The 22,116-nt window shown below is 43.4% G+C and overlaps 1 protein-coding gene across 1 annotated transcript in view; it reads right to left on the bottom strand.

The window, feature by feature from the left end:
- LOC126471233 (dopamine beta-hydroxylase) overlaps positions 1 to 19,338 on the bottom strand; it is a 156,900-nt gene extending 137,562 nt beyond the window's left edge. Inside the window, exons 1-2 of the mRNA XM_050099357.1 lie at positions 19,081 to 19,338; positions 5,598 to 5,744 (exon numbers count right to left, since the gene is read on the bottom strand). Coding sequence (XP_049955314.1) covers positions 5,598 to 5,744; positions 19,081 to 19,338 — 405 coding nt within the window. The remainder of the gene's footprint in view (positions 1 to 5,597; positions 5,745 to 19,080) is intronic.
- Between the last annotated feature and the right edge of the window lie 2,778 nt (positions 19,339 to 22,116).

Here is a 22,116-nt window from a genome sequence, read left to right as displayed (position 1 = left end):
ACGGAATCGATCTGAAATCCCTTAATAGCACTTAACACTTCATGCGAATGGGGCAGACTACCAGAACAGTGGAGATGAGACCTAAGGAACTCAGCTAGATATCTGGCTAAAACAATTAAAAATTTCAGCTGTCGTGAAGCACTGTCTCGAATATAATCAAAAAATGAAATGCGATGGTGGCGCAAATGTCAATTTTCTGGGACGGCATAATTAAGGAGTCTATCTAAATAACGACGTCAAAAACATTATAAAAAGGGACAGAGGTTTCAATTTAAACAAGCCTAGGAGTACGGCGCTCAATTTATTAAAATCTCGCCGACAATCACATCCACTTGAGCTGAGAAACGCAGAGAGAATTCGGGTTTCACGGAATATCAATGAGGGATCTGAAAAACAAAAGAGCATCAAAGGGCGTAGTGAGTGTCGGGAATCGAACACAACCATAAATAGCAGTACGAGATCAAATTAGTTCACTCTCTGGTTAGAGTCTAGGCAGAGATTAGACATAACAACAAAACTCGCAGTACATAAAGAAGACGGCTGGGTCCATCATAAAAAAGTGCTAAAATGGAAATAACATCATGACAGAACGTCCTGAAAAACAATATTAGAGCAATATTTGTTGACGATCAGCTTTTATTCGCAGATAATTAGTATCTTCCATCAGTGTTTCATTACTCTCTCGTTAACCTTAAAGGTGATTTTGGTGGGGCATCATTATAGGCTACACCATAGGCAATGTGAGAGGGTTGTCCAGGAAGTAAGTTCCGATCGGTCGCGAAATGGAAGCCACAGAGAAAATCAGAAAAGTTTGATTTGTAACAGTCAGCTATGCCTTCCAGCTGCTTCTCTACGTAGTCGTCGCTTCGGCTTAGACATTTTTCATAGCATCGTACCAACCTTCCACTACCTCGTCATAAAAGGCAGACACCTGTACTCCCGCCAATTCTCTACGCTGGTCTGCAGCTCATTGTCTGTGCCAAAATGAGTTCATAGACAGCGGTTCATGTGAGCAGCGATGAAAATCAGACGGAGCCACTTCTGAACTGTATGGTGGGTGATGAAACAATTCCTACTGAAAACGCTACAGGAACGTCTTCATTACCCCTATAGTGCGCATCCGTTATTGTCCTGAAGAAGGAAATGCATGGCAGTTACGTTATGTAAGTTGCATGATATCAGGTGAAAACTCTCGACAGGCGCCCAGGCGGAAGACACTATTTTCTCAGCAACTTTACATGTTCACTGTGCGCTCAGAAATACAACATGAAATGTGGCGCGATCGACGGGCATACTAGAGACACTGCCCAACACATCTGTGCAAAGCTTCATCGGATTTACGCTGTGGTTTCCATTTCACGACTGATTGGAACTTACTGTCTGAACACTCCCCCCCCCCCCCCCCCCCAAAGATGTATGTATGTTTAGTTAAAGTAATAAACTCATTTACACAAGTTACCTAATGTTCAGTGTACAACTATTTCACTGTTGATTTTCGTTGTCCAGAACCGTGGTTAATTTCCTGTTCCTTTACTTTTAAATGAAACTGTGTTAAACATGTGTTCATGAAGTGTAAGTGCTACTGTTTGAGACACATACTGCGGGAATTTGGTAGTGAATGAAAAGTAAGTGTTGATGTATTAATGTGGTGGCAGACAGTTAGCGTTGTAGTAAAGTAGCTTAAGTGACCGATTGTATTATACTTTGCCACGGTAACGGACAAAATTGCTGAATATTAGAGTTGAACGCCCATTTCAAGTCTTTGGAGACGCTGCATTTTCTCGGTTTTAACTTCGATGGTAGAAGAATCGTCACTGGACATGTTCAAGACTCGTGCCCCGAACGTAGGATTGTACTCGACTCGGAGATAGCAATGTCGGACGAAGACAACTGCAAAACATCTTGAGTAGGACATTCGCATATCTGTCCCAAACGCTCATTTGGTGACACTGGCCCCTGTACTCACAAAAGTGATTAAAGGAACTTATGGATTTCTCTATGACGATGTTCAGACAGAAACTTGAATTACATTCCTCAAGATTACGCAGAACGTTAACCAATGCGCCATATTGCTTGGTCTGGTTGGGTAACTACTGCAAGACTCAAGTGAGACGATATTTCAACCTACGTGCACAGGTGTTTCAATATCCCAGACAGGAGAGGGCATTTTGCCCATTCCAGTCCCGCGCCCCTCCAGAATGGCCGCAGGTCCCCTCGGCCTGCTATCAAATGACTAACGGATCTTGTCCGTGGTAAAAAGTGGTCTGTCGGATGGTCTCCCAACCCCCCCCCCCCCCCCCGCCCCCCTCCTCGACCAGCGGCGAACGAAAAGCTGCATTGTATCTCTACTTAGGCCAGAATCCCGTTCATGGGTTGTTGAGCGCCACCGACTTTACCTGTTATCGTTGTCCTTTATTTCATGCTTTGTATTTAGTAACACACGTTAATCCATTCATATAATACGAGTATCTAATTACAAATGTTTAAAAGTACACTATGTGATCAAAAGTATCCGGACACCCCAAAAAACATACGTTTTTCATATTAGATGCATTGTGCTGCCACCTACTGCCAGATACTCCATATCAGCGTCCTCTGTAGTCATTAGACGTCGTAAGAGAGCACAATGGGGCGCTCCGCGGAACTCACGAACTTAGAAGGTAGTCAGGTGATTGGGTGTCACTTGCGTCATACGTCTGTACGTGAGATTTCCACACTCCTAAACATCCCTAGGTCCACTGTTTCCGATGTGGTAGTGAAGTGGAAACGTGAAGGGACATGTACAGCACAAAAGCGTACTGGCCGACCTCGTCTGTTGACTGACAGAGACTGCCGACAGTTGAAGAGGGTCGTAATGTGTAATAGGCAGACATCTATCCAGACCATCTCACAGGAATTCCAAACTGCATCAGGATCCACTGCAAGTACTATGACAGTTAGGCGGGAGGTGAGAAAACTTGGATTTCGTGGCCAAGCGGCTGCTCATAAGCCACATATCACGCCGGTAAACGCCAAACGGCGCCTCGCTTGGTGTAAGGAGAGTAAACATTGGACGACTGAGCAGTGGAAAAACGTTATGTGGAGTGACGAATCACGGTACACAATGTGGCGATCCGATGGCAGGGTGTGAGTATGCCGAATGCCCGGTGAACCTCATCTGCCAGTATGTGTAGTGCCAACAGTAAAATTCGGAGGCGGTCGTGTTACGGTGTGCTCGTGTTTTTCATGGAGGGGGCTTGCTCCGCTTGTTGTTTTGCATGGCACTATCACAGCACAGGCCTACATTGATGTTTTAAGCTCCTTCTTGCTTCCCACTGTTGATGAGCAATTGGGAGTGGCGATTGCATCTTTAAACACGATCGAGCCCCTGTTCATAATGCACGGCCTTTGGCAGAGTGGTTACACGACAATAGCATCCCTGTAATGGTCTGTTCTGCACAGATTCCTAACCTGAATCCTATAGAACACCTTTGGGATGTTTTGGAACGCCGACTTCGTGCCAGGCCTCACCGACCGACATCGATACCTTGGGTACAGGTAAAATGTGAATATAAGAGTACAGCTTTATTGATTATGAGTTGGACAATACATTTAATTTCATTCTGTTCACTTCAGAATCCTACGCGTGCAATTAATCATTTTCGATTAATACACTTAAGCTAATTTTGTGTAAACTAACGAGATTAGGTCACCACTAGATTACACAGTCATTGACATTATTTAAATTTTGGTCGACCTAATGTTACAAAGATTGTTCAATAGGTGAAGGTGGTCCCCTCTCCTTCCCTCTCCTGCCAAATGTAGAGGTTTATACGCTTACTGATCAAAAGTATCTGGACAGCCCTACGTCATGCTGAACTGAGCATTGTATGACAAGAGAGGCGGGCCAGCGAGTATAAAAAGTGGCGAGGAGTATTGTGTTGTCAGAGGAGCATCAGTAACAGCAGAATGGGTCGGCAGAAGGGTTCACTGATTCCGCACTTGGACTAGTCATTGAATGTAGCCAGAATAACAAATCCATCACGTATAATCCATCTAAAGCGGTCCCAAATCGACTGCTGGTGATGTGGAAATGCAAAGGAATAATCACAGCTGAACCAAGACCAGGCCGACGACCTGTACTGATAGATAGGGACCGTCGAGCGTTGCGGAGAGTGGTTTTTTAAAAAAAATCACAAGAAATCAACGGAATGAATGACTCGTGAGTGCCCGCATCTCGTGGTCGTGCGGTAGCGTTCTCGCTTCCCACGCCCGGGTTCCCGGGTTCGATTCCCGGCGGGGTCAGGGATTTTCTCTGCCTCGGGATGACTGGGTGTTGTGTGATGTCCTTAGGTTAGTTAGGTTTAAGTAGTTCTAAGTTCTAGGGGACTGATGACCATAGATGTTAAGTCCCATAGTGCTCAGAGCCATTTGAACGATTTTTTTTTTTTTTTTTTACTCGTGAGTTCACTAGTGCTTTCAGAAGTCCGGGAAGCACAATGACTGTCAGTAGGGAGTTAAAAAGATGATCGAGCAGATCTTCATACGCCACACATTTCTAAAGTCAACGCTAAGCGAAGCTTGTGGTGCTGTAAAGAACGACACCATTGGACAGTGGATGACAGGATACGAGTGATTTGGAGTGATCAATCACGCTATACGCTGTGGTAATCCGATGCAAGGATTTGGGTTTGGGTTATGCCTGGAGAACTTTACCTGCCATCAGCTGTGGTGTTACGGTATGAAGGTGATTTTCGTAGTTAGGGTTTGCCCCCCTTATTGTGCTTAAGAAAACACTATCTGCGGAAGGATAAGAACGTGGTGCATACTGCGTTCGCCAACTGCCTTGCCGCAGTGGTAACGCCGGTTCCCGTCAGATCACCGAAGTGAAGCGCTGTCGGGCTGTATGGGTGACCATCCGGTCTACCGAGCGCTGTTGGCAACCGAGGTGCACTCAGTCCTTGTGAGGCAAACCGAGGAGCTACTTGATTCAGAAGTAGCGACTCCGGTCTCTGAAAGTGACATACGGCCGGGAGAGCGATGTGCTGACTACTTGCCCCTCCATATCCGCATCCAGTGACGTTTCTGGGCTGAGGATGACACGGCGGCCGGTCGGTACCGTTGGGCCTTCACGGCCTGTTCGGGAGGAGTTAAGTATTTTTGTATACTGCGTACGGTAGAGGAATAGTTTGGAGACCATGATTGTTGGTATCAGCATGATAATGGTTCAAGTTGTAAAGCAGCATCTGTGAAGTAATGGTTTGTGAACAGTAACAGTCCTGAAATGGACTTGCCTGTCCAGGATCTCGACCTGAACGCTATGGAACATCTTTGGGATGAGTTAGAACGTCGACTTTACTGCAGCCCTAGTGTCCAACACCACTAACTTCTCCGGTTTCGGCTCCTGAGGAAGAATGGGTTCCCATTCCTTCACGAAAATTCTGACACCCCAGTGAAAGTGTCGCCAGTAGAGTTCAAGCCGTCATAAAGGGGAAGGGTTGACACGCCTCATATTAAAGTTCACTAATAGGTGTCCGGATACTTTTGATCAGATAGTGTAGATAAAAACGCATCTCACACTAAATCCTGATTGGGCACGAGCTATTGTGCTGACTCACCTCGATGACGTAGTCATGCTCGTCGCACGTGTCGAATTTTCGTGAGAAAGTGAACTTCGTGACGTCGTGAGAGCTCACATAGTGGAAGTCCTTGCAGTCCTGTTGCTCGTCCACGTGAAACGCGCCTTCCTCGTCCGTCCAGGTATCCTGTAACAGATGCAGTCTCGTGTAGTGTTGCATTGGTACATTTAAAGCAGAACAATTGTAATTAGCTAATATGGTGAATACTACCAGTATGAATTTCCTTTACTTTACATCTATGGTCACAAATTGTTTGTCATCAGACTACCGGTTTCGGTCTATAATGACCATCTTCAGATCTGTTTTATAAAAATATGTCCTAATATACTGGAGCCATAGTGACATCGTCATGTGCTAAACATATAAAATCAGCGCCAGCGTCGTCAAACGTATATAAATAATGGTATATACAAGAGTCATCTTGTCAGCAGCACTACTTAAAAAAAAAAAAATTGTGACCATAGACGTAAAGTAACGGAAATTTATACCATATTCGGGTCACTGTTCAGTTCGCGTCAATGTCGCAGCTTGTGAAACTACCCGTATGCTTTCCATTCATTATCCAATATCGAAAAACATTGAGAAAAATTCTGTATAAAAATAGTGACTGGTGCAAGCACAAGTTTTGTTCCTGTGGATAACAGACCTAGCCTGTTGTTAAACCTCAGGTCTCTAATAGAATTCGTCTTGTTATTGTCTGTTAAAGCATTTGAAACATAATTCTCCTTTTCTCAGTCTACGTCCAGAGGAAAACAGTTGGAGTACACTAAGGACGGAGGATATTTTATTATTTTATTTATTATAGACAATGATGCGGTAGTACACCCAGTAAGATTTTAATGAAATTGATCGGCTAATAGATGAAACCATGTACAATAGTATATCGTTTTTGTGCCATATATGCACAAAAGTAAGATGTATTCCTGGCCACATGTCCCGGCGATATATTATAATGTAAAACGGAGCTGGAAGTTTAAGATACGTGCTTGAAAATGACCAAAGATTGAAATTTGCTAATCGCATAGATAATAAAGAATAATACAGTCTACCTGGACCATCTTTTAATTCTTAAAACACGTTGAGGCCGTGGACCCCCACAAAAATGAAATTTTAAAACTGATTCCCACAATCAAGCAGATGTGGTTACATCAAGTTTCCTCTTCGAGTGCCATCTACTGCTGCTTCATACGGAATTAATTTCAGGGCATATACACGTAGCCTGGAATTCAACGTTTCATTGTCGTGTAAAGCAGAAACTTGTATATTACAGGTTCTAAGGAACGGAACGAATAAATAAAATATTCACTTGTTCTGTAGACATTATTTCAGCGAAAGTAAGAACGCAGGAAGGAAAATAAGAGACTAATGTCCCGTCGACGTCGAAGTTCTCACAGACGGAGCATATACTCGAATTAATCAGAGAAGCAAATAAATCGGCAGTGGCCTCTCTCTAGGGATTATTCTGTGGTTCACCTGAAGTACTTTAGGGAAATCATACGTCCCAAAGTGGAGCGGCCAGAGGGAGATTCCAACACTGGCTGCGCCCCGTCGATGTCTAGTGTCTTAACTGCTACTAAATATCATTCGATTATAGTGAATTCATTTCACACGTTAGCTGCTTGTATCTTCCAATAAACATGTCAAGTAAATATTTTTGGTTTCTATTTGAAATAAGATACGCTCCTGTCGGTTTACTGAGAACTACAACTGCAGATTAAAGTGAAACGCCGCGTCTGTAGCGCGCTTGCAATTCCTCTGCTGCTCTAGCCGCTTATCTAAATGAGCGGATGTTCCTTGCGGAATATCGCTTCTAGAGAGTAGGAGAAGTTGGGACGGTGTTGGTAGTTACTTCAGATTAAACGGCAGGCCACGCTTCGCTCCCTTAGCTTATTCCCATCCAGAAGCACACGTGGTACCCAGTCCTGTCTCTGAGCTCATTTATGCGTTGTGATTCCCTTTATGCAGAGTCTGACAACCGACTACTTTAGTTTTTCTTAAGTTTCAAATTTTAATAAACATCTACATTTCACAAAAAATAGTATGCAAAAAACAATTATTGTAAGTGCTTTCAAAATTGCTGCTGTACCGCTGTACATTTCTGCCTTTGATTACATTGTTTCTTCCGAATTCATTAAATATTTTTCAGTTTCTGTGTTAGATGCACCAGTAAACGTATTTTATTTATTAATTAATTATTTATTTATTTGCTTGGAAATGAAACCATTGAAAGAACAGTCCTTAATACTACAGATTCTTGTACAGCAAATACTTTATCTCCTAGAGTATGCTTCGTTCCGACAAACTAAGTTTTAACAATATAAAATCACGCTAGCTACACAAAATTGTTGCCGGCGATTTGGTGACTTTATTGACTTCATTCTTAAGTCAGTCCTAATACCTAATCTTCTTACTGAGAATGTTCTTTGCAGAAACATACGTCAAAATGTTATACCCGACTCTCTCTTTCATCTCACTGTTTTGCCACTGAGTGACTATGCTAAACTCGATTACAATGAGTATGCATATTACTCAACAACTCTCGAAACAGAAGACATATTTTATTTATTCTTAAACGCGTATATACTTCGACAATTCATCAGTTTGTAAGCAAGGAATTTTTAATACGATAATTTTTTTCTGCTTACTTTTTAAAGGAGAGTAATTTCATATAGGTGGTAAAGTGTTTTTTTTTTATATCAAGTACAAATGGTTCAAATGGCTCTGAGCACTATGGGACTTGACATCTGTGGTCATCAGTCCCCTAGAACTTAGAACTACTTAAACCTAACTAACCTAAGGACATCACACACATCCATGCCCGAGGCAGGATTCGAACCTGCGACCGTAGCGGTCGCGCGGTTCCAGACTGAAGCGCCTAGAAGCGCACGGCCACACTGGCCGGCTATATCAAGTACACGTGATTACTATTTCATGCACGTGATTCGCCGCTGCGTCAACCTACAAACTTCCGTTCCACTTCACACCAAGGAAAACCATGTCAAAAAATCTACTGAGAAATCTTTTGGATTACATATGGCTCAAATTGATTGTACTAGCTTTACCCGCGGCAGTGGCCGGTCTCAGTCTCAGGGATCCTTGTAATAGTCCAAGATAATCACAAGAGATAATGAGCATTGTTACTGGTAAGCCGAATATATTGTGAATGATAGTATTTCTTTCTAAACGTATACGATCATTAAAAATGCTTACCATGTACGTATCTTGCTACCGAATGCGATTTTTATTTTAGCGTGAGGTATGCAGGATGTTTCACAATGAAAGTCTGTATTCTTAATAATTTGAGGTAAATGAGTTGGGAGAAAGTTTGTGACTTAGAACCGTTGAACCATGCAGATACTCCATTGCCGCCTGCAAGCACAATAGGCTCAGTATCAAGTGTACTTGTCTTTTAAACAAAAGCGTAAGCCTTCACCGAAAACTGGTCGATCTTGTAAATCGGAATTGTTTGTGTCTTATTCCTGACTGTATTCCGAAGGAAAGAGTGATAGATCAGGGCTCTCCACATGGTGAACAATAAAAAAACAACAGAAGAGAAACGTTCAAAACACATGAGAAGTCTTTTTTATCGAGTGACTGTCACAATTATTCAGCAATGTGGCAGTGTGGAAATAACACACTTCTTATCGTCCAAACAGTTTGACATTTTGTAGCAGAATAGGAGACATTTAGACTCACTATAGTAGTAATTTTCAGTACATTTAGGTTCATAGGTCTAATAGAAAATGCAGTTCTATATCAAGCAACGATCAACGGAAATCTTATGATACATTTAAATGAACGATGTAACGGAATTATCACCTTGAAGGAAATGCGCCTTCTAAACGGCCTGCGGACGAGATGCAAAGCTGGCGGTATCGGAACCACAAGCTCACTCGACGCGCTGTTTCAAGTCCACAGGTCGTTTAAAAGTTGAGTCGTGTATTCAATACAATGGGCATTTCTTTGAACATCATACTTAATGGAACATTCTGCCACCCGAACATCCATCTGAACTCAGTCAGTTATGTACAGTACGTTCTATTCACCCCCAAAACGTTGAATGTTTCTAGCTCATTACTAAAAAATTGATAGAAATTTAATTTAAATAGATTTTTAGGCACTTTGTTTAGATACGTGAGCTACATGATGGATAAAAAATGTTCTGTTTAAAAAATTGTAGCTCGGTCCTGTAACTCTGGATAATCCATGCATATTATGGAGATTTGTGTACGTGCGTATGTTCAACATGTTCTCGTAAACCACTGGACCGATTTAAATCCAATTTTGGAGACAAATCACTTTTTGTCTGGAAATAATCGTTGTAGGAGTAGACATTACCTACCTGTCAGAAGGATGGTGGGGAAGGGGGGGGGATTCAGGGTGTAAAAAGACATGTAGACCAGCATGCGCGAACGCCCAGAATTTACTCATCTAGTATTTGAGAATGAAAGCACGTCAACAAACTTTACACATAATTTCAGACCTTTAAGAAACTTTTTCTCGCTGACAAACCACACAAAATGATGCAAGGAAAAAAGATTATCGCTTACTATTTTTTCGATTTTCATGTACTAAAACTGCTGCATCAGGAACGATCTTTTAATTTATTATTTCTTTACTACAGCTGTATTAGAGACATACTTTGTAGATAGTATCACTGATTGTACCTGCAAATTATATTATTGTATGCAACATAGTTCAGGAGGTATAACGCCATAAACATTGAGCTACGTCAAAACGATACTGCAAGGTGAAATTCATTAGAGATACAGTGAAATACATGTACAAATATATGTGAAATATACGTATGTGAGATGTGCACATGTGGGCAAAGCGCTGGATAAAAAAAACTCCTCCTACACCTCTAAATATCAATTTAAATTAAATTTCTATCAATTTTATAGTAATGGGCTAGAAACATTCAACGTTCGGGGGATGAGTGCAGGATACTGTACATAATGGACGGTATTCTGATGGATGTTCTGGTGGTGAAATGTTCCATTAAGTAAGTTATTCAAACGAATACCCATGGTCCTGAACGCACAACTCAACGTCTAAACTACCTAAACTGAACTTGGTACACATATTACTTACTACGACGTCCTGTTGGTTTGGGGATGATAACGTGGAGACAGAACGAGGAGAGGAAGAGATTAACAGACAGAGAGGGGGAAGGAGGAGATGGTGACAGGTGCGTGGAGGAGGAGATTGACATGGGGAGGGGGGAGGGAAGAGAAGGAGATGGACAGAGAGAGGGGGGAAGAGAAGACGCACAGAGAGAGGGCGAGGAGGAAACAGAGGGGTAAGGAGGAAATAGAGGGGGTGAGGAGGAAATAAAGGGGGTGAGGAGGAGACGGACTTAGAAGGAGCACGAGCAGATGGACAGAAAGGGGGGTAGCAGAGGGACATGAAGAGGTGGGGAGTAGCAGATGGCCAGAGAGAGAGGCAGGGGGAGATGGAAGTGAATGGGAGGGTAAAGAGTTCACAACTCTATAGAAGGGCAACGTCCCTTACGCTTACCTACCTAAGATAATATTCCTTTCACTTATTATGTAAGTTACTGAGAAAAACGCAGTATCTGAAACACCACGTACATACTTCGCAAGTCACTAGTATGTGCTTGATACCAAAATTAGTGACTTTCTGTCAACTCCAGTGGTCTATAGATGGAGGGGAATATGACTGTCTACTCGTATATTCCTCAGTACGAGCCGTAATTCCTTTTATCTTAGGTCTCGTGGTATCTATACGCAATAGCACTGTAGCACGATCTTCTAGAACTTAGAAAACCTAAATTTACCCAATATAGTTTCGTATGAATAACGTTGCCTGTCGTGCAAACATTCTCACTTAAGTTCCCTGAACGTTTCCGTTGCACTTTTCGTATGGACTGTACCGACATGTTGAGATTGTAGGAGCGCGTCTGTGAATTATTTCGAATCTGCATTCATCCCTATTTGATCAGAACTCCAGCAGTACTCTGGATGTGTCCAAACTAGTGTCCTGAATGGAGTTTCCTTGTATATGCACTGCACTTTTCGTACTATCCTCCCTACAAATACAAGTCTTCCACTCGTCTTCCATACTACTAATTTGATGTGTTCATCCTATTTCATGTGGCATCGTACTATCATCCGTAGATGTGTAGACGATATGACTAAGTTCAGAAGTTTACCATCGCGCGTTACCGACGTCTCTCAAGGAAATGGATGCTCCCTAATAGGTGATTACCACTTAAGAGTCTTCACAGTCTATGTACGTCGAAATTCAAGCGTCAGCATACGATTAATCAGTAGACCTAAAGAAAATCACGGCGTTCTTTCTTACAAGATAGAAAGAAAGAAGATAGGACATCAGAGACGGAGCACATACTCGGATTGTACTATAATTGCGTATGAATTGGCCGGGGCCGCTTTGAATGAACCATAGTGGTATCTGCTTGAAATACTCTAGAGAAACCTCGAAATATCTACGCTAGTTGTATGTATGAAATCTCCTGTAAAACAGGTTAGTGACGCTGGCAAATTCCTGCAGTAGATGAAGTAGATCACTGACTACTCCTGCTACCATTTCTGACAATCTGTGATGATCCGAGAGGACTAAGTTCTTTATATCCTCTCGGTGCAGTAGTTTCCATGCTAGAAATTAATATTTTCCTAAATGAAGTATCTGCAACTAATACTTCACATGCATATCACACACGTACAACATTGGCATTTCTGGAGGAATCACAGGCAGATGTGACGCACATCATATTAGGAAAATTGTCCTGTAGAGATCTGTAGATGTTCTTTACTGCGTCTAAATGACGGTAAAACTGAACTGGGGGTGTCGGCGTTAGGACCAGCACTTTATCATGCTACCGATCAGCAAACTCACAGTGGAGTGGTGAGAGGCAGTAATGAGATGAAACAGATCTAGTAGCTAGAGACGCTCAGCACCAACACTCAAACCCACTTGACATTTCCTGCTTGGCGATCGTAAGACAGTCTTTCCTAAGCCCTCGTCCCACGCATCGGCTACGCAACTATCTATCCTGTGAGCTATAATCAGACGCCCTTCGTCAGAGTCCCTGTTGGTCTGCTATGAAGCCCTCCTAATGCATTAGCCTCTGAGGAATACACCAAGTGTTGGTTATTTTAGGATGTTAGATTTATTTAAATAAGAGAGTATCTCTACCGATTGCAAAGTATGTTAGTTACAGCAGTACCAACTGAAATTGTATGCAGTTAACATTGCCAGAGAAAATAAGAGTAAGAGAACAAGCGATGTATAATGCAAGTTCTTATACAAACTGTTGTGGGTTGGCAGGAGAGCCAACACCGTGTTATTAGAGGAAGCCGAAAGGCACGCGTTTTAGCTCACGCAGGCTGTCGTGAGGTCTGGAACAAGACGAGGAAATTAGAATTTAGAAAAACGGACGTAGCTGGTGGAATACTTAACTTTAATCCATTAATGATGAGCGTCGCTCTTGACTGTACATTATTCACAATATCAGTAGTAACTGAACATGGCGCCTTGCTAGGTCGTAGCAAATGACGTAGCTGAAGGCTATGCTAACTATCGTCTCGGCAAATGAGAGCGTATTTTGTCAGTGAACCATCGCTAGCAAAGTCGGTTGTTCAACTGGGCGAGTGCTTGGAAGTCTCTCTAGACCTGCCGTGTGGCGGCGCTCGGTCTGCAATCACTGATAGTGGCGACACGCGGGTCCGACGTATACTAACGGACCGCGGCCGATTTAATGGCTACCACCTAGCAAGTGTGGTGTCTGGCGGTGACACCACACAAACAATGACGTTAGTGACTGTGGTGCAGACGTAAACATCAAATTATTGTTTATACATATACATAAAGGCTGTAACTGGATAGCTATAGGGAATCAGCGGCTTCCTGTTCCAACTATTCGATTATACTTGTCTCATTGGCTACTTTCCAAATTACATTAAAAAGGGGGAGAAAAATTGAGGTTTAGCATCTTGTCGATGTAGGTTATTTGAAATGGAGCATCATATTAGAAGGATTAGGGACAGAGCAGGAAACTGCGGTAGCCTTGACTCGCCTTAAGTAATTCAGGGATACCGAGAAATAACTAAATATGGATGACCATATGCAGATTTATATGAAGCTGGTATCTGTACAGATATCATTGGTGATCTTGCAGCTCTCGAAGAATGAAGTTATAATGAAATCTAGACCTTTCGCTGCTTAAAAATATATCAACGCGGACACTGAAAAATGTGTGCCCCGTAAGGGACCTCCTGCTAACATGGCAGACGCTCTATCCCAATGAGCCAACGAGGACACAAAGGATAGTGCGACTGTAGGGACATTATCAACGCCTGTAAGCAGCGAAAGGTCTAGATTTCATTATAACTTCATATGCAGGCTTGATCTCCGTTCCTTCCGAATAGAAATCCGGTAAGTAAACTACTGTATAATCTATGTTAGTGAGATCTAAATTAGCCAAATCTTAGCTTGCAATATATCGAGAACATAAATTTCTGCTATACTGCGGCTGCAGTCTTACTCATGACATTAAAAAGATCCCTCACTTATTTTTCCAAAAATTTTCACTGAGGTATTAATAAAAGCCTGGCGGCCATGGTGCTCTAGCGGGTAGAGGACCACACGACAGCCCCGGAAGTCCTGAATTCAATTCCACATAGGGACGGGAATTTTTCTTCATTCCAGACCCTCTAGGTAGACCCCATGTCCACTCAGCCTGCTATCAGATGAGTACTGGGAGTCTCTCTCGGGGCAATCAGACCGTCACCTACCCCTTTCTATTGCCGTGGCGAAGAAAGGGTGCACCTTACGTGTAGTCAGGTAAGCAGCCCGGTCAAGGGCTTGGGCCACATACATCACGTTTTCTATTAATAAACCAGCTGTTAGCCAAGGGCTGTGCTTGAATATTAGTAGTTTTGTTATGATGAGTCATGCTGAGTAAGTAAGCTGTTGTATGTGCCATAATTTCAGCTGCCCCCACACGTCTGCGCCCCTCTGCTTCCCCCCCCCCCCCCCCCTCCCACTACTCCACCGCCTGAAAGATCGAAGTGAGATGTGGCGACGTGCGCAGCATCGCTGCCAAGTGATGCGTGCATCTATGCGTTGTGTTACTGAAGTAGCTATACTTCATGCAAAGTGGACATTATGAAACAAATTTAATATTTTTTAACGTAGTTTATGTTCACTGATGTAAGAAAAGGTGGTCCACTTCAGACTCTTAGGGGTCGACATTTTTACATTCTAAAGTAGCCTACGTTCTTCCACAGGGTTCTAGCTATCTCTGTACCAAATTTCATCGAAACTGGTTCAGCATTTTAGTCGTGAAAATGTAACAGACACAGTTACCTTCGCATTTCATAATATTAGTATGGAAGTATGGATTGAACAGGTTGAGCATTGTATTCACTACACTGAAACGTATTACGCAGAACTTATCAAGTAATAAAAGCATTTTCACAAATATGATACAGTTGAAACGCCAAAGAACAAACCGTTTTCCCAAGAGTAAATATGTTTCCCTAAGTCGCGTTATATTACGATAGCTTTCTTTTTTGTGATCTAATTTTGATGAAATAAAGCTTATATATTGCCCCATGCTAAGCTCAGGTAACCTGTGAAACCGCCACGAAACACCTAGTAGTTTGGGAGATTAGCCTGTTCAAACAGACAGGCACAACAGTTTTACAGTTTTATTATTAGTACAGATACAATAGATACAGATGGCATACCACTTTATTTCTCGTTTCTGGGTCTTTCGACCGCAGTTAACACAAATACGTAGTTCTGTTTAAATAAATATAATTGCTTTTGTTATCACCAAGTAAAAATTTAACGAGCATTAACCTTTCAGCAAAACCCCTCCCCTTACCTTTACTTGCTGGAAGCCTTATTCTGACTCTTAAAACCTTTATCAAGTACTGAAATATTTAGCGTTTCACAGAACAACCTGTAGATATAACATTAGCGTCTCGGACAGTCTACTGTTGTCAGACAGTTCAGAAACGTTACAGGATTGCCAATGATCCCAAAATGTATAAACAAAATATATAAATCAAACATAATTAGTCACTTGATATACTGATTGTCAGCTGTCTTTAAATGTTAATAAATCAAAAATATTGTCGATAAATAAGGAAAAGATGCCGACAGTATCCGATTAAAAAATTAATGATAAGTTTTGGAGCCTAGGTGGCGACCTGGAATGGAATGAACACGTGAAATCAATAGCAAGCAAGGCGAATGGAAGATTTTTGTTCGTTAGAGAGATTTCGAAAAATTACAGGTACCTATTATGAAAACTGCTTAAAATGGGCTATTCCTTCTTACTATAGAGTGTCAAGGCGGTTGTGGTTCTGCCAAGTAGGTCTGACACTGCACACCGAACGAATTTAGTGATGGCCTGTTAGGATCGTGACCTGTCTCTGTAACTCAGACGAAAAAGTAAAGGAGTCCGCCAAGAAACTTAAACTCAAATCGATACGATATTTCAGTGCCTGTGCTGTTCAGAAGTACAATGCAAAGTTCCCTCGGACATGCAATATCATATTTATCTGCAGACATCGGGAGCGCGACAGTCAATTAAAATGTCTTCCCCGTACGGGAATATAGGCCTAAATAATGACTGTACGAATGCAGGTTGTAGACACATGCTTGACGACATATGGGTGTAGCCATGAGTTCTGAGCGGCTTGCCTGATCGTACGGTGACCGCTCGCGAGAAGTGGGATATCCGGGTTCGAGTCCCGGTCAGGAACAAATTTTTGCTATCGTCATTCCATTATACAGCTGATCGTAGTCCATATTGGCAACTGTGAATACATTCCCTATTAATGAGAATAGGTGGAAGAAAGGCGAAATTTTTAGTCTTTCCACCATTTTTGAAGATAGCATCTTGGAGTCACGCAGCCAGTGTATTTTATTATATGCATAATTGCTGACCTCTTTAGGTAGCAGCTTATTAATGTTGATCATGCATGCAACATACATAATTGATATTGGAATATACAGCCCAACATGACATCTGCCTGGGAAACGAATGGCATCAGTATCGATTCAATGAAATACGTCCTTGCATGGATAATCGATAACCACCGATATCTTGCCGTACCGCTTTAAAATACAGGTAAAATTACGAAAAAGTTATGCGTTTTGTTATTTTTTATTGAACATCACGTAAAACTCCCGAGCGTTGGTTGATACTCTCCACGATTAGTATCAGTTTTCGTATGTGTTGAAAAACAAAACAAAAAATTCTTATAAGTCCGCATAATTTTTACCCGCTTGGTAAAGTGATGTGGAAGGATAATTGTGGCTATCAACTATTTGTGCACAGACGTTTTTCACTAGATCGATATAGATGTGAGGGGTTTCCCAGATATATCTGATGACGGAATATGTATTCTGCAATCGACTGTGTATGTGTGTATGTACTCGTACCACTGATAAAGTGCAGCTTGAGGAAGTCTGTAATCTTTCACATAGTAAAAGGCGAAATTGTCCTGATCAACTTCTATAGAGTAAATTTAGAGAACACACATGAGTCATATTGTCCAACAGTTCTGTTACTTACATCATAGGACCATGGTAATAAGGCAACAGAAATTACGCGCGCATGGAGTCATACAGACACTAAATACCGAGTGACGTGGCGCAGTGGTTAGCACACTGGACTCGCATTCGGGAGGACGACGGTTCAGATGCGTGTCCGGCCATCCACATTTAGGTTTTCCATGATTTCCCTAAATCGTTCCAGGCAAATGGCGGGATGGCTCCTTTGAAAGGGCACTGCCGATTTCCTTCCCCATTCACGACAGAGTCGGAGCTTGCGCTCTAATAACCTCGGTGTCGACGGGACGTTAAACCCTAAACTTCTATCCTTCTTTTTATAGACAGTAAATTTTCCATCGCTAGGTACATGCTAAGTATTTTCCGCTGTGCAATGTGCAGTGGTTAGCGAAGAACATTCGTAGCTTTTTTATTTTTAAAGTCACGTCAGGCAGTAAGTGCTTAACCATTGGTAATGCGCGTTATGGAAAATGCATTAGTATTTAATGCATTTTCCATAACGCACATTACCAATGGACGGAGGCTTCTTTACATATGCCACACAAAAACTGAAAAAGAACAGAAATCGTTAATTGTTGGTTCAAATGGCTCTGAGCACTATGGGACTTAACTTCTGAGGTCATCAGTTCCCTAGAACTTAGAAATACTTAAACCTAAGGACATCACACCCAGCCATGCCCGAGGCAGGATTCGAACCTGCGACCGTAGCGGCCGCGCAGTTCCAGACTGTAGCGCCTAGAACCGCTCGGCCACTCCGGCCGGCCGTTAATTGTTGTTGACTTATATTAAAACATACTTTTTAAAGAGATACTGATGTGTAAATAGGATTCACATCTGAAAATGTCCTTTAGCACACTCTTAGCGATATCAACATAATTTCAATAACGTGTACCACCGATGGAAGGAGGAGGTGCTTTATGTCCACGGTAAAAAATTTCCTTAATTGTTGTTGTCTTTTACTCATAGCGTACAGTTTAAAGAGATACTGATGTATAAGTAAGATCCTGAACCTGAAAAGTTTGAATACGATGTTCACTGTGGAAAGTGACATTTACTACTAAGGCTTAAATTTTTGATTTACGTTTTACTGAAAAATTTTAAAAAATGGCTCTGAGCACTATGGGACTTTACTTCGGAGGTCATCAGTCTCCTAGAACTTAGAACTACTTAAACCTAACTAACCTAAGGACATCACACACATCCAAGCCCGAGGCAGGATTCGAACCTGCGACCGTTGCGGTCGCGCGGTTCCAGACTGTAGCGTCTAGAACCGCTCGGCCACTCCGGCCGGCGGAAAAAAAATTTAAACATCTAAGGAATGTGGTAGACGAATTCATTAAAAACAATAAATATTTTTTCAAACTTTTAAAATCTAATTTAACTGACTAGATTAGAGTAATTTCAAAGGGTGGGCACAGACTACTCCCCTCACCCCCCCCCCCCTCACCCCGCCCTTGGTCTTGTGAGGGTTGATGTGTAAATAACTAGAGAACGAAAAGCATTCATCCCGGTAACAAAAATAACCATTATTTCACTGTGGGGTACGTAATACGCGTAGAAACGAGATAATAAGCAGTACGAAATGACGCCCGACTCAGTGATGGTTCAAATGGCTCTGAGCACTATGGGACTTTACTTCAGATGTCATCAGTCCCCTAGAACTTGGAACTACTTAAACCTAACTAACCTAAGGACATCACACACACCCATGCTCGAGGCAGGATTCGAACCTGCGACCGTGGCGGTCGCGCGGTTCCAGACTGCAGCGCCTAGAACCGCTCGGCCACACCGGCCGGCTCGACTCAGTGACCGTTGGTTTGTGAATAAAGACTGAGTTAACAGTACGAAGTGTATAATTGGGAACGATGGTGCAAGTAGGGGAGAGGTTCACCTGCATGTGGACGCGGCCTCGCCAGTCGCGCCACATCACACAGTAGTCGGCCGGCGCGAAGTCGCCGCGGTCCGAGAAGCCGATGGCCATCCAGTCGGCGGGCTCGCTGCAGTGGACCTCGGCGCGCAGCTGCCGGCCGCCGTAGTCGAGCGCCCAGGCCAGAGAGGCGCTGCCCGAGCCGGTCAGCGGCAGCCGGTAGACGGGCGCCGCCGTCGCCGACGCCGCAGTCGCCGCCAGTACCAGCAACAGCGCCCACATGCTTCTGCTGATCGCCGCGCTGCGCCCGCCACCCCATAAATACCCTCGCACGACACGAGCGCGCATGCGCGGGGCGCACCGCGCAGCTCCGCCGGAGGGGTGTACCACCCTCTGCCAAAGAGAACGTTTCTCCTCCTTGCAGCGAAACACCGAAGTTTTAAGGTCAAAGATGCAATTATTTTTCAAGTTGTCCGCGTTTAGATCAAAACTATTTGCCCAGAAAACACTGACCTGTATTCTTTATTATTTCACCTGCACATCGAGCAAACAGTTACCGAAACCAAAGAAAACTCAGAAAGGGTATTAAAGTTCAGGGAGAACAAATAAAAACCTTTACGTTCGCCGAAGACGTCGTAATTCTGCCAGAGACGGCAAAGGACTCGGAAGATCAATTGAAAAGGAATGGATAGTGTCTCGAAAAGAGGTTGTAATGTATCAATAGGAAGGTTAATGGAACTTAGTCGAATTGAATAAGGTCATGCCGAAGGAATATTACGCTGAGGTGACAAAAGTCAGCCGGCCGGTGTGGCCGAGCGGTTCTAGGTGCTTCAGTCTGGAACCGCACGACCGCTACGGTCGCAGGTTGTCCGCGTTTAGATCAAAACTCTTTGCCCAGAAAACACTGACCTATATTCCATATTATTTAATCTGCACATCGAGCAAACAGTTACCTAAACCGAAGAAAACTCAGAAAGGGTATTAAAGTTCAGGGAGAACAAATAAAACCCTTTACGTTCGCCGAAGACGTCGTAATTCTGCCAGAGACGGCAAAGGACTCGGAAGATCAGCTGAAAAGGAATGGATAGTGTCTCGAAAACAGGTTATAATGTATCGACAAGAAAGTTAGTGGAACGTAGACGAATTGAATAAGGTCATGCCGTTCACTAGAAGACCGAAGCAACTGCGCAAACACCGATACTGCAGACCAATAACTCTACATGCACGCCCAATACGTTTCCGTGAGAAAGTCAAATACCTCGGTGTCTGGCTGGACCGAAATTACTCTGGGGGGACCACATACAACACATGAGCAACAGAGCAGGCGCGAGGCTGAAACGGCTCTACCCTATGCTCTACAGGCGTAGCACACTGAACAGAAGGGTGTCGAGGTCCATGTACATGACACTTATTCGACCTCTGATGACGTACGCAGCTCCTGTCTGGGGATACGCTGCGCCTACACGCCTGCGCTGTCTGCAGCTCATACAAAACAAAGTACTCAAAATCATAAGCAATGCTCCACGATACACACGCATCGGGGACCTTCACCTGGAATGCCGACTTCAGACTCTCACGGAGGTAATCCACAAACTCACCACAAGACTATACAGAAACTCCAGACATTCGCAGAACCCGTTTATTCTGAATCTGGGGAACTACGACCACAACCATAGATGGAAACATAAAAGACCAAAAGACATACTTGTAAGGACCTAACATCTACGGCCAAGCACACGCAAACACAACGGTACAGGTGAGCCCCTGTTAATCAGATGCCATTACTGGATATCCAGCTGGAACACACTGCCGAATAACTGGCACCACGCAGGGAAGCCGTACCGTACACTGCATGCAGACAAGCTCCACACACCCCCCACACAGTGAGATGATCTATGGCCGATCTCCCACTACTATATAACGACCTTGATTGTTCCAGGAATGCAGCGGCTACAGCACCTGGGATACATCGCCATCGTTTGCCACGGTAATGATGCATGATACCCATACTAACAAATCCAACCCTGCATGAACTATCGCAGCTAGTAAGCCACTACTGCTCTTACTACCCATCCCCTGTCGCTGAGGTTTTTTTTCCCACGGCACGAACATTGGCATTTTTTTCCCTCTGCTCTTCAAATTGCTACCCTCATTCGCGTTTCATCCACTATCACCTGATGGACCGTGTTATTGCGTAGTCTTACCCAGACGCACGGATAACATCACAGCCCAGCATCCTGTGATCCACTTACTAGATAACTAAAATGTTGACAGAGGTGACAGTAGAACTTTTGGTCTGGTCACCACATTGGTGCGGGCGTGGAGGGGCCCCATCTCTCCACCGCTACGGTCGCAGGTTCCAATCCTGCCTCGGACATGGATGTGTGTGGTGTCCTTAGGTTAGTTAGGTTTAAGTAGTTCTAAGTTCTAGGGGACTGATAGCCTCAAATGTTAAGTCCCATAGTGCTCAGAACCATTTGACAAAAGTCAGGGGATACCTCCTAATATCGTGTCGGACCACCTTTTGTCCGAAATAGTGCAGCAACTCGACGTGGCATGGACTCAACAAGTTGTTGGAAGTCCCCTGCAGAAATATTGAGCCATGTTGCCTCTATTGCCATCCATATTTGTGAAAGTATTGCCGGTGCAGGATTTTGTGCACGAACTGGCCTCTCGAGTATGTCCCATAAATGTTCAATGGGATTCATTTCGGGTGATGTTGGTGGCCAAATCATTAGCTCGAACTGTCCAGAATGTTCTTCAAACCAATGCCGAACAGTTATGGCCCCGTGACATGGCGCATTGTCATCCATAGAAATTCCTTCGTTGTTTGGGAACATGAAGTCCATGAACGGCTGCAAATAGTCTACAAGTAGCCGAACATAACCATTTCCAATCAGGACCCTGTCTATTTCATGTAAACACAGCCCACGCCGTTATGGAGTCACAATCAGCTTGCACAGCGCGTTGTTGGCAACTTAGGTCCATAGCTTAGTGCGGTCTGTGCCACACTAGAATCCTACCATCCGATCTTATAAAGTGAAATCGGGACCCATCTCA

The sequence above is a fragment of the Schistocerca serialis genome, chromosome 3, assembly GCF_023864345.2.
Source record: "Schistocerca serialis cubense isolate TAMUIC-IGC-003099 chromosome 3, iqSchSeri2.2, whole genome shotgun sequence".
Taxonomy (NCBI): domain Eukaryota; kingdom Metazoa; phylum Arthropoda; class Insecta; order Orthoptera; family Acrididae; genus Schistocerca; species Schistocerca serialis.
The sequence above is the reverse complement of the archived record's forward strand: the minus strand, read 5'-3'. Positions and strand labels throughout refer to the sequence as shown.